This window comes from Myotis lucifugus, unplaced genomic scaffold (genome assembly GCF_000147115.1).
Source record: "Myotis lucifugus unplaced genomic scaffold, Myoluc2.0 scaffold_110, whole genome shotgun sequence".
Taxonomy (NCBI): domain Eukaryota; kingdom Metazoa; phylum Chordata; class Mammalia; order Chiroptera; family Vespertilionidae; genus Myotis; species Myotis lucifugus.
The window spans coordinates 3,045,666-3,058,506 of NW_005871158.1; the positions used below are offsets into that span (position 1 = coordinate 3,045,666).

Sequence of the window (12,841 nt, forward strand, 5' to 3'; positions counted from 1 at the left end):
CAGGCACATCCCCAGTAGGAGATGTGCAGGAGGCAGCTGATCGATGTTTCTCTCTCATCGATGTTTCTAACTCTCTATCTCTCTCCCTTCCTCTCTGTAAAAAATCAATAAAATAAATTTTAAAAAATTCTCTCTTTATCCGAAGTGAAAAGGCAAGTTACAGATTAGGAGATGTATCAACACACTTAACTAACAAAATAGTAAGTACTTCGAATTTATTTTTTAAAATAAATTGATAAAAAGCAAGCAACCCAACTTAAAAAAAAAATGGATAAGGTACATGAATAGGCAATTCACAGAAAAGGAAACCTGTCAGGCCAATAAACTTATGAAAAGATAGTCAACCTCACTAGCAACCAGAAAATGCAAATTATAATAATATTTCACATCCATCTGATTGGCAAACATTTTAAAAGTCTAACAATACCAAGTGTTGCTTAAAGGTAGAGCAAAAGGAATTCTCCTATACTATTGGTAGAAATATAAATTGATATCATTATTTTGGAGAACACTGGTAATATCCAGCATTTCCAGGAATATATCCTAACTAAATCTCTCTACAAGGAGACAAGTACAAGATGGCTCACTTCAGAATTGTGATAGGGAAAACTGGAAATAACCAAAACTCTTCCAACAGAATATATAAATAATCACCAAGTAATCCTGCAACGGAGTTCTACGTGCAGCAGTTAAAATAAATGAGCAAAACTTCATGTACCAACATGGATACACCTCAGAAACAAAGTGTTGAGGGGGAAAAAAGCAAGATGCGAAGTATATATACTCTGCAATAATACTTGTATTAAGTTAAAAATATGCTAAATAGTATTACATATTATTTATGGTGACATATGTAAGGAAAGGCATAAAAATATTCATGTCAATAACATGTATTAACTTTGGAATAGTGGATGCCTCTGCAGAAAGCAGAAAGGAAATGGGGTTAGGGAAGAACATTTTCCAGAAGATAGTCAACCATGCCTGTAATATTTTATTTCAAAAATAAAATCAGAAGAAATATGGTAGAATGATGGTTACTGTATTATGCTCTGTAATTTCCCATATGCTTGAAATGTTTTATTTAAAAAGTGAATAACTTTAAGGTAAAACTTCAGAAAAGACTTTATGCTAATGGCTGATAAAATTCCTAAGAAATGCTCAGATTTCAATAAATCTTAACCATAAAAATTGTCTACATTCTCATTGTGAAATATAAATACGTATTTCAATTTTGAGTATGTGTCCATATTATAAATAAGAGAGCTATCTAGACATAAATTGTAAATACCCTGATCACAGGGTAAAAATATAAAATGTGCATATACACACGTAGGTAAATATCAGAAAGGTCATTAAGGAAAAAAATATGGACTTAAGCTAGAAGGGTTTGGGGTAAAATTTCTTTATTTTTAATTTTTAAAATTTGACTCAATGAATGAACTATATCATGGACTTGCTGACAAGTGTCAGGAATAATATAGCAGCAGAGATTTAGACAAATAGAGCTCTAGACATGCACAGTGGACAGTAGACGAGTCCTTTCGGGCCTTCCACTGACTGTATGTCTTTCTGTTAATCCAGTTAAACAAACAGGCACACAGCAAAACGACTAGGGTCAAATCACTATTGCCACCCAATTTTCAAGGGCAATTGCAGTCAAGAACCGGCCCCGGGGAGACACTTTGCTGTGCCTTTAACGAAGGCGGGGCTTTTAAAACTCAGTTGTTCCATTCATGTCTCAAATCAATCAGATGAAATTCACCTTTTACGTGGTGGCCTGAATCCTGATAGCTCAGCACACTTGATAGGTAATTTAATCATCTCTGGTGTAGATGAACGCAAACTCGAATTAGCTACTGAAAGAGTTGGTCTTCTCCGAGATAGCTGTGCTTTTCCACTTTTATGCAAGAGCTGAGCTTCACCAACTGGCTGGCTGGAGGTGTTATTAAAAATTTAGTGAAAGAAACAAAGGTGTGCTCTGGTGTCTCCTGTTACCCTTTCTACTGTTACTCCAGCAGACAAAAGACATAGGGCCTGCCTCATGAATAATGTGACATGGAATATTCACAATCTATTTTTAATGGAGTCAAGTAATAACATTAAGAGAGATATTTGCAATCTTCAAATTTCACACAGTACCAGGCACAGTAATTTGTTTTGATTCTGCATTGGGGATATCAAGGTATGTTTCCCCCCCAAAAAAGGGCACACTGTTAAAAAAATTAAACCTCCTCATGTATAGCATAAACTGGGATTATGAAAATGGACCAAAAGTTTTAAACAGACAACTAGATTTCAGTCAGTTCAATCAGTTCTACTTACCCCTCCATGCACCCTCTTTACTTTTCAAACCAGGTTGGAAATTCTCAACCAGTGTACATGGTGAATTCTGTGGGAAGGAAGTTTTTGATATTTATTCAGAGAACTTTGCTTCTCAGGACACTAGGAAGAGGTTCCTGGATACTGCAACTGTTCACCCATCAGTTCTGGAAAATTATCTTAAACTGGCATTATAGCCCAAACAAATTTAAATTTTGAATGAGAATAAACTGACATGGAGGACTGAGATTTTGGAGAAACTGGAGAAAAGCTGCGTCAAAGCCTCCGTGACCCACCAACTCAGAGTCCTATATGTTGTTTATTTCCTGCAATTTCTCTTCCTTTTGTGCTGTAAGGAACAGAGCCAATCAGGAGCAAGCAGGAGTTTACATTGTCTGCTTATTCAGTTAACATCTCAGCAAATATTTATTAAATATGTGTTTTTTAAATTGATTTCAGAGAGAGGAAGGGAGACAGAAACATCAATGATGAAAGAGAATCATTGATCGGCTATCTCCTGCACGCCCCTTACTGGGGATGGAGCACGCAACCTGGGCATGTGTCCAGACCAGGAATCAAGAAACTATGACCTCCAGCCCTAACCAGTTTGGCTCAGTGGATTGATCATCAGCCTGCAGACTCAAGGGTCCCAGGTTCGATTCCAGTCAAGGGCATGTTCCTTGGTTGCAGGCACATCCCCAGTAGGGGGTGTGCAGGAGGCAGCTGATCAATGTTTCTCTCATTGATGTTTCTAGCTCTCTATTCCTCTCCCTTCCTCTCTGTAGAAAATCAATAAAGTATATTTTAAAAAAAGAAAAGAAAAGAAACTATGACCTCCTGGTTCATGGGTCGACACTCAACCACTTAGCCACACTGGCCGGACAGTAAATATTTATTGATGTGTGCCAGGCACTGTTCTGGAAGATTCAGCAGTGACCAAATAAATAAAGCTCCACAAGATACTGTGCTCACCTCTGTATCCCAGCACTGAGAACAGTGCCAGGCACATAGTAGGTGTTCAATCAATATGTGTGAAGTTGATTTGAACAGAAATGGACTGTCTGATGGTGGTCACCATGAGTCATGCATACCTTGGCTGGAGATGTTTTTAAAAAGCTACAGGTAGTTGGGATTTAGGCCAGCACCTTATTCTGGTTTAAGGAATTGATTTGTGCAAGAAATTCCCATAGGTGGATAGAGCCAGAAATAACCCAGAGAGCAATTTCCCTGCCCCTCATGCATCTTTAGATTGTAACTTACCTTGGGCATAGCAGCTAACCAATCTCAGATACCATCTTTCCAGTCTCCACAGAATCAAAGTAGTCAGGGTTATACTGGGATGATACAACCATATCTACATTTTATAGTCACGGAAACTGATATCAGGGAGGTCACAGGATTTGCCCAAGTCACATGATGTGTTGGTGACAGCTGCGATTAAGACTCAATCTCTAGACCTCAGGCTTGTGATTTCTTTATTCATCTCGCAACCCTCTGTCCTTTCTTCTGAAACTCTCAGAAAAAAGAGCCTACGTAAAGGGTGTCCCAAAATTCACCCAAGATTTGAATTTTGTGTGAGCGTTAACAACAACAACAAAAAATAAAAGCCTAATTTTACTTGGTTTATTGAATCAGATTCTAATATCTGTTGCCCTTTGATTTCAATACCTTCAATTTGATAAGCATTACCAAGTACCAATTATGGCCCAGGAGCAGGGACAATGAAGACCACGGCTTTGCGTATGTGCCAGCAAAGCCGTGGAGGCCATTTACCCGATGTGCTATTCCATACATAACCCTATATTGTATACTTTATGAATCAATAAAAAATTTACAATTTTTAATTATAAACCTGTGTTTTCTATCAAAATTACTTCTTGCGTGAATTTTGGGACACCCTTTACATGCTCGACTGTCAAGAGACTCTACGAGGTAGGAGCCTCGTATTGTGCACCTTGTTTTTCTATTAATAAATAAGACCCTCTGAGGCATAAAAGAAAAAAAAAGAAGCATCGGAAAACCAGAGCAACTGAATTCCACCCGCTTCTGGATGGTGGCTCGTCGGCTTTACTTCAGTGCCAACTCCCCCTACAGACTAAACCAAAGGACTTCCACAAATCCCCTGCCTAAATAAAAAATTAAAAAAAGCAATATGTAAGCATCTCAATACTTTATTAACTTAAAACATCACTCTAATAAATATGTATGAACAAACATAATGCACTCCAGAAGATCTAAAAAACATTGATAAACCTCGCCAAAGGAAAATACCATTTTTTTTCTCTCTCTGTGATGCACATGGAAGGGCCAAGTGAGAGCCTTCACTCCCCCACGCCTGCTAGCTTAGGCATCTTTAAAAAAATTCAGGTGAACAGTAAAAAACTGAGTATTCACACACATCTTTGAAGTATCTGTTCAGTTATATTTTGTTTGTGGTTGATGAAATCCAAAGGGGTCCGAAGGGAAGGTTCACGATTCTGCTTTGTCCTCTCAGAATTCCTTCGGAGGAAAAGCACAAACCCAGCCACTGGAGGTGTGACTGTTAGCCTGGGGCCATGACCTTAGTATCTGGTTCCCCCGTATCCAGCGGAGGACCTGGTACCATGGTAACCGGTGGCCAACAAACATTTGCTGAGTAAATGGATGCTATCTTGTCCTAAGGCGCTGCTCTGTGCTTTCACCTCCTCCCTGATGAAGCCTTCGCCCGGCCTCTAATCTCTTCTCATCGCCAAGTCCACTGTTCTTGAACTCTTTCTTGGGGCCAGGCTGTTCAGTGTGTCTTGTCACTTCAAAAGTATGAAACTACTTCCCCAAATCAGTTTCTGAAACCGTCTTCAAGTGGGAGAAATGATTCCTCCAAGAGTTACAGGCAGCACCTCACAGAAAGGGGTCACCAGACCCCCCAAAATGAAAATAAAAATACTCCTTCTTCATTCTGGATTTAAAACAATAACGGCATTAATGTGTGTCCACCTTGTAAATAGTGATTCCTCCTCTTCCACACAAGTATCTGGGGTCGGGCAGGAGAAGGAGTGAAGAAACCTGAAGGGCCTTCCTGTCTTGGGAGCAGGACAGAGGGTCCCAAGATACAAGACTTCACGTTTCGAGGGGCCGTTACCCTGTGTCCAAGGCACCCAGAGTCATTTGGATCCCACTCCTGGATGAACCTTAAAAAGGTAACATCCCCTCTGGGGGCTCACCCAGGTGGGATCTGCAGCCTCGGGGGCCTGAGAAGTCAGAAGCGGCTGCTGGCCAGTGGGCAGGCCGCCCTCCCTAGTGTTGTGTGATTGCACGTGGCCCGCCAGGGCACTCATTTGAGCCCGTGCTGCGTCTCCCGGTGCCGCCTGAGGTCCACCTTCCTCTGGAAGCCCTTCCCACACAAGTCACAGCCGAAGGGCTTGAAGCCTGTGTGCTTGCGGCTGTGGGTGATGAGGTTGGAGCTCTGGCTGAAGGCCTTGCCGCACACCTGGCACTTGTGGGGCTTCTCACCTGCGGGAATGGAGGGGGGAGGGGAGGAAGTATGAGTCTGTGATGAAGCCAGAGGGGACTCTCTGTGACCCACATGCTCTTGACGGCAGCTGGCAGCACCCGGTCTAAGGCCTTCAGGTGACGTGCAGGGTGATGTGTTACAACGCAAGTCCCCGGGAGCCAGGGGGGAACCAGGTGAAAGGGAGACTTTCTGAGTGGGGGTTCCCAGCCAAAGGCCTCAAACCGTTTCCTGCTAAACGGAAACAGCAAAGGCCACGTGCCCTCCCCAAGCTCACAGCTGAAGCCACCCTGGGAGGACTCCCGTGACTTTAGAAGCAGAGCGCTCCCACAGCAGATGGTCAGCAGGAGGGGTGGGGAGAAGGGTGGGGGCGGCTCTTCAAACCATGTGACTGTTCTAATTCAGAGGAAGTTTTCAAATCTGAGTTTCCAAGCAGGTGTTGGTTTGTATGGACCAGTGAGCCTGTCTTCTTTCCTGCTCTTGAAGGACAATAGACTGCATCTGAAGCATGGGGATTTCTTACAGTCTTGTTTTTTGAAATCCACATTTGGGCCACAAAGTATTTCTTTCTTTTTTCTTTTTTATTTCAGAGAGGAAGGGAGAGGAAGAGAGAGATAGAAACATCAATGATGAGAGAGAATCATTGATTGGCTGCCTCCTGCACGCCCCGAACTGGGGATCGAGCCCACAACCCAGGCAGGTGCCCTTGACTGGAATCGAACCTGGGACCCTTCAGTCCGCAGGCCGATGCTTTATCCACTGAACTAAACCAGCTAGGGCCACAAAGTATTTCTTAAGGTAGCTGATCCTTTTCTATCTTGATTTTACTTTCTTTTTACGAGGTTAATCAGAGGGTTCTTTATATACTAGCAACTCTTCACCACAGATTAATAAATAACATTGAAAAAGTTTTGTATTTTCCCCCAATTCATGAGCTGGTTTAACATTTGGGGAAAGAGCATGGATTTCCAAATAGTCTCAGCATGGCATAGGGCTGGACCCTGGAAAAAATGCAAAAGAGATGACGTTTGTTTTTGAGAAACCCTCAGTCCCTCTTGCCACACCTCTTTCTGTCTTCCTGCTTCAGATTTCCTTGATAAGGAGCCACCCATCAAAATGTATCCTATCCCTTTAGGGTCAAACAAATCTGAGAAACGAATTCTAGCTATAATGTAAATGTTTGATAAGGGCTTACTGTTCCATTCAGTCAAGATCTTAGTTGCATTTTGATAAGCGTCTTGAATACCTCTACTAAAAGGAGTGGGTTACATGGAAATTTCAGGCAAGAGGGCATGGTTAAAATAGGCTATTTTTCTGGATATTCTGATGGGGCCATCTACAGTGCCCAAGCATATTTATAAACATTAATGATAGGTGTTTGGAACACACGGCAATTTTTTAAAAATCAGTATTCATATTCTGAAATAAAATAGTCAGATTTCTGGTTCTAATGTCTTGTTGACTATTAAAGAGAGTGCTCCTGGCATTAAAACTGCCACCTGCACACAATCCAAACCTCCGGGAAAGAGTACAGAACTAAATCATCCCATCTCTCTGCATTTCAGGATGGTGATTTCAGCTCCTACTTTATGGGACGGCAGTAAGGATCAAATAAAGTGACAGACTTAAAAGCACTTTATAAATTATAAAGCATTGTAATAGACAAAGAATTATCATGACTATGTCGTGAACTTGCTGATGTTCTTAAAAGGGCAATAAGTGAATAGAAGCTTTTTATATCTACCAACCCCCACGACTCTGAAAATAGAATACAATAAACAGTGGTCAAGAGCACAGACACTTGAGGTCAGACAGAGCAGAATGCAAGTCCTGGCCCTGCCACTTGCTAGCAACGTAACCCTGGGCGGGTTAATGAACCCTTATGGACCTCACTTCCCTCACCTCTAAAATGGGGATAAAGAATAGTCTCTTTCTCCCAGGGTTGTTGTGAGCATAAAGTGATAACGCATTTACAAAGTGCTTAGCAGACAGTGCAGTCATATTTACCATTGTTGTTCCCCCCTCACTCAGAATAAGCTCTCAGACTCCTAAAAATGCAGCCAAGAGGCCACACATAAACCCCCCCCCCCCAAAAGGCCGGGTGGGAGCCCTAGAGAAAGTCCTCCACCTCTAGGTAAACATTTAGAGCAATGGCTCTGAGAGGACCCTGGGGCTTCATATTTCACCCAGAGCAGGCAGCAGTTGGAGCAGCTGCTAAATTAGAGGAAAATATTCTTTGTCAGGACAGGGAACCTGCAGCTGACCTGCCGAGTGGTTCTTCAGATACAATCCCAAATCAAGGCCCCTCTGGGGAGAACCAGGTATGCAAATGAACCTCAGAGAATCTGCTTTGCTTTCGTTTACACTCTGCAGTGATTAGGCCTCATTTGCCACTCATTCCAGGGGGCAGACTCTCACAAAGATGGTGGATTGTATTGGCCTCAGGGGCCCCCCATCCCTCACTGGGTGTTTCCTACAAGCCACGGGCCTTAGCTCACCAGTGTGGATGAAGGTGTGTTTTTTCATGTCTGACTTCTGATGGAACCTCTTGCCACAGTACTGACAGGGGTAGGGCCGGGTGTCTGAATGGATGAGGAGGTGTGTGGACAACGTCGATGACCTCTTAAAGCTCTTGCCGCAGATCTTACAGTCAAAGCTCCTTTCCTGTGGAGAGAAAAGTGTGGCATTCTGCTTGCAGTCGTCTAGGCTGCCGGTCTGCTCACCACGGACCCGACTCAAAACCAGGGCTTTCCCTTCTCTCAGACTCCCTTTCCAATTAGCCTGAGCCCCTGATCCTCTCCCTTCCCATTCATGTCCAACCTCTACCTTCCCCACCCCTCTCCTCTTCCCCTTTAACATTTTTTTCTACCCGAACCCTTTTCACCCACAACCCTCCACGCCCCAGGGTAAAACTGTATCCCCACCCTGCTTTTTTGACACCCATTTACAATAACTCCTCCACCCTCTTCAACAGGAGGCTCCGACCTCAGTCACTTGAGATGCCCCCTCCCTCCAGCCAGCCGCGGGTGTTGAGATGAGAGAATACTCTTTTCAGTAAGTATCTGTCAGTAAGCACTGTTCTGTCATAGTTACTTCGCACTACTTTGCTTATCTATCTTCTGTCTCTCAGCTAAACTGTAATCTCCGTGGTGGGGGGGGGCATCATTTCAGGGACCCGGTGTGTTATAGGATTCGCATGTGCCTAGCACCTGTAAGTTGGGCAACAAATATTTTAAACGAAGGAATGAAAGCACAGTAGGACAAGTATGCTGGGATCAATGCAGATTAGCTGAGAGGATGAAACCGAGCTAATAAATCCGACATGTCAGCAGCAAGGGTGCATACGAACTCAAAGTCATGGTCAGGATCACACTCTGGAGGCTCCCAGTGACATGACACCAAACCCTAGGGTTGCCGAGGCGGCCGGCCACCCACATTTCCCTACACACCTAGGCAACGGGACATGGCCGAGGAGACGGGGCAGCCCAGGAAGCCCAAGGAGAAAACCACCAGGTGGAGAGGGGCCGGTGCCGCACAGAGACCCTGAGGATCTCCGAACGCGAAAGCCTAAGCAGGATCGTGCGAGGCCGTCGTGCGCCCCCCGCCCCCCATCCCCGCTCACCTGTGAGTGCACGGCTTTGTGCTGCTCCAGGCTCACCGCGTGCCCGAAGGTCTTGCCGCATATCTCACACGCAAAGGGCCTCGTGCCGCTGTGAGACCTGCGCACGTGCACCTCGAGCCCGTGCGGCGTGGAGAACACCTGAGGCGGGTGGGGCCGGGGGAAAGGTCGCTGAGAGGAGCCGAGGGGCGCGGGCGCGGGCTGGGCGCGGGCTGGGGGCGCGAGCGCTGGGCAGGCCACGCCGGGAGCGCGGGAGCCTCACCTTGCTGCACTTGATGCACTTGTAGGAGCCGCCGCCCAGCAGCAGGCGGGTGCACAGTAGCTCCGACTCCACCTTGACACCAGCGCCTTTGTCCGCGTGCAGCCCGTGGCTACGCTCCGGGTACAGCCCGCCCGCCGCCGCCGTCGGCCGCTCGTACAGCCCGGCCACCGCCGGCCCGAAGTCGCCGTAGAGCCCCAAGCCCGCGCCGCCTCCTGCGCTACCTCCGCCGGGCACCCCGGCCCCCGCGCCGCCCGCCGTCCGCTCCGGGCCGTACAGCGCCGCGGGGTGGCCTGGCTCCGGGGTGCGCTCGCAGAAGAGGCCCAGGCCTGCGCCGCGCTCCAGGGCCGCGCACGGCCGGTAGCTCTGCACCAAATTCCGCAGGTCAGAACCCACCAGGCCGCTCCACGAGTAGGGCTTGAAGGGCAAGGGGAAGGGCTGAGCTTCGTCCAGCGATGGGCACACCGACTTCTCCGAGGCTGAGGAGACACGAGAGGGCGTCCGGTCAGGCTTCACGCGGACTGCCAGGCCCCCAGCATTTGTGCAGCACCCCGCGCGCCAGCTGCCGCGCTAGATGCCAGGGACGCCCGCAGGATAAAACGCAGTCCCGGTCCCTGAGGCCTCGAGGACCACTGGAGGCAGCAAACAGATCGTGTAAACGACATCGGGCGAGGAGGTCGGTCATTCTGGGTCATTCTGTGCCAGGACAGCGGAAGCGCACGAGGTTAAGAGGGTCTTTGCCGGCTCCGCCAGCGCACCTGGTGTTCCCACAGAGAAAGGCGCGCCTCGCTGCCTGTGCGCAATCAATGCTCTGAGCCCAGCTGTGAGGGCGGAGAGGGCGGCCTGGGCAGCACTCGTGGGCAGAGGGCCCAGCTCCGGCGCTACCCGGGCCCTGATGGTCCCCACTCAGTCCCTTTTCGTTCCTGAGATTGATAAGGAGGGAAGGAGAGGCCCAATCAAATGTGGCCCGGCCTACCCAAGACCTACCTTCCTGGGAAAACAACCGCAACAACTGCAAAGGGAAGGCGTTACATTCCTTAAAGGTATTAAGGGCTCACCCAGTGCAGGTAACGAAGGAGCAGCGGGAAGGGGATTTGGGGCTTGAACTGCCTGCCAAATACTACTCCCATTTCCATCATAGTTTGACAGGGGGGGGGGGGGGAATCCAAATTTCTTAGAAAATAATTTACAATTAAGGTTTAGCCACCAACTCTAAAAGGGAATAACTTTGCAAATTCGCAGCTTTCTGCATCCACCCCAACCAACAAGAATCTTGCTAAAAACCCAAATCCCCAACAGACTTTCTGTAAGTGCACGCGGATCTGCCCATCTGCTCGGGCTCCGCAGACCCCTCTCCGAGCGAACCCCTTCAGAGGGAGGCTGCAGCACTCCGAGCTCCCGAGGGAGAGAGGCCGCGGTGCCCAGACCTTGCGGGTGGTGTCCAGCACAGCCAAGAAGAAACCTCGGCTTGCTGGCTCCCAGACTCACGCGCTGGAGCTCCGTCTTTAACCAAGTCAACGCACCGAGTGCGGGATGGGGTGTGTGTGTTGGGGGGGGGGGTCCTTTTAAAACTAGTAAATGCAACCTTAAATAACCGACCCTTGGCAGGTCCGGCCGGTCTGCGCTCTCCTTCCCCAGGCCCCACCCGATGTGCTCTCACTCAGTTTTCTTGAAACTCGACTTGCCCCGATGGAAATGAAACCAGCCTGCTGGTCCCCAGAACTGGACCCACCAGGCAGAACAAAAAAATAAAACGGGCCCCCAATCCCGCCTCGGAAGACCCAGCGGGGGGCCGAGATTTTCATCCGGGATGGGTTCCTCCCGCTGAGCGCCCAGCTCTGCGAGGGGCCCCCACGCCACGGAAGCGAGAGTACATTTTAAAGCCAATGACACTTTCCTCTCAGACTTCCCTGATCTCCATTTGTTGGAGACTCGGGGTTCTGGATTCTGGGATCCCAGCTCTTTCTAAACAATGAACCCTGGCCTGAAAACGAAATGTCGACGTTGCTGACGCTGGAGACGACTCATTTATTTTTTTTCTCACCCACCCGCTCTGCGCAAACAAACCGGGTAGGGATGAACAGCCCGGGTCCCGCCGCCTCGGGTCCACGCAGCGGGTCCCGCAAGCAGGTTGCCACAGTCCCAGAAAGTCGGGTGCCTCCCTTGCGGTCCTTTCCCCCACGAAAACTCTCCCTCCTCTAGGAGAGACCCTCCGCCACCCAGTTAGCATTTCTGCGCCCAAAGCTGCGCGGGTCCCTTGCCCCGCCGAGCGGTCCCTGCGCCCCGGACCCTGGCGCTCCCAGCGGGTCCTTACCGGGGAGACACGGAGGGGCGACGGCGGCCTCCAGAAGTCCTCGAATTCCGAGCTGCGGTCGCAGACGCTGCCCTCGCTGCTGCCGGGGGACGCGGAGGCTCCGTCGGGGGTCTCCGTCAGCTGCGACTCGGGAGACAAACGGCTCCCGGGCTCCACCTTCACCCCCGCTGCGCCCGAGGTGCTGCCTGCGGAGAGGAGGCGGGATCGGTGCTCAGGCTGGGCCTGGCTGGGCCCGACGGTTCTGGAGTGGCGCTCCTCAGACCGCGGCGCTCGGGCGTCCTCCTCTCTCCCCGGCCCTGGCCCGCACCCCTCCCGCATCCGAGGGCGAGGGCAGGGAGGTCGTGGAACCGAGGCGACAAGCCCGGAATAAAACCCGGACGAGAGAGAACAAAGCAGGCGGCAAAGGGGGCGTCGGGCCTCCCCGCCCTGCTCCCGGGGGTCTGTGTGGCTGGGGGCTCAGGGTCTACGTCCCGGGAGCAGCCCCGCCCGCCCGCGCGCGCCCCGCACCTGCTCCGCCTGGCGCCAGGACATGCTCCGGTTGGAGGGAATAGTCGGGTCCCGGGGAGCGCGGTTGGTGGTAACTGTGAGCCTTCTTGCTCTTAACAAGGAACGAACGCGGCATGATGGTGGGGCGGGCTGCGCTCCCCAGTCCGTTTGCACGGGTCCCTGGCGTCTCCGTCCCGGCGCTGTCACCCCGAATTCTTGCTCAGCCCCAGCTAGACGGAGACCTGCGAGAGGAGAACCGGGTGGAAACCGGGTCAGCACGCTCCGGGCCCGGGAACGGGCAGCCAAGCAGAGATAGAGCTCGTGCCAGGGAGGAGAGAGTCAGGCTCGCGGGAGGAG

The 12,841-nt window shown here is 49.2% G+C and overlaps 1 protein-coding gene across 1 annotated transcript; it reads right to left on the minus strand.

Moving 5' to 3' along the window:
• Positions 1-5,581: 5,581 nt before the first annotated feature.
• Positions 5,582-12,620, minus strand: GFI1 (growth factor independent 1 transcriptional repressor). The gene is made up of 7 exons (XM_023757684.1): positions 12,506-12,620; positions 12,008-12,183; positions 10,570-10,576; positions 9,688-10,163; positions 9,429-9,566; positions 8,305-8,470; positions 5,582-5,808 (listed from the first exon to the last, which is right to left on the minus strand). The coding sequence occupies exons 1-7, from the start codon at positions 12,618-12,620 to the stop codon at positions 5,630-5,632; spliced, it is 1,257 nt and encodes a 418-aa protein (XP_023613452.1). The 3' UTR covers positions 5,582-5,629.
• Positions 12,621-12,841: the final 221 nt, after the last annotated feature.

Excerpts from the sequence above, each read along its gene's own strand:
- GFI1 (XM_023757684.1), bottom strand. The coding sequence starts at position 12,620 with ATGCCGCGTTCGTTCCTTGTTAAGAGCAAGAAGGCTCACAGTTACCAC. Across the intron at positions 12,184-12,505 it reads CCTGGCGCCAGGCGGAGCAG|GCAGCACCTCGGGCGCAGCG; the intron begins GTGCGGGGCGCG and ends TCCTCTCCGCAG. Across the intron at positions 5,809-8,304 it reads ACACACCTTCATCCACACTG|GTGAGAAGCCCCACAAGTGC; the intron begins GTGAGCTAAGGC and ends CCATTCCCGCAG.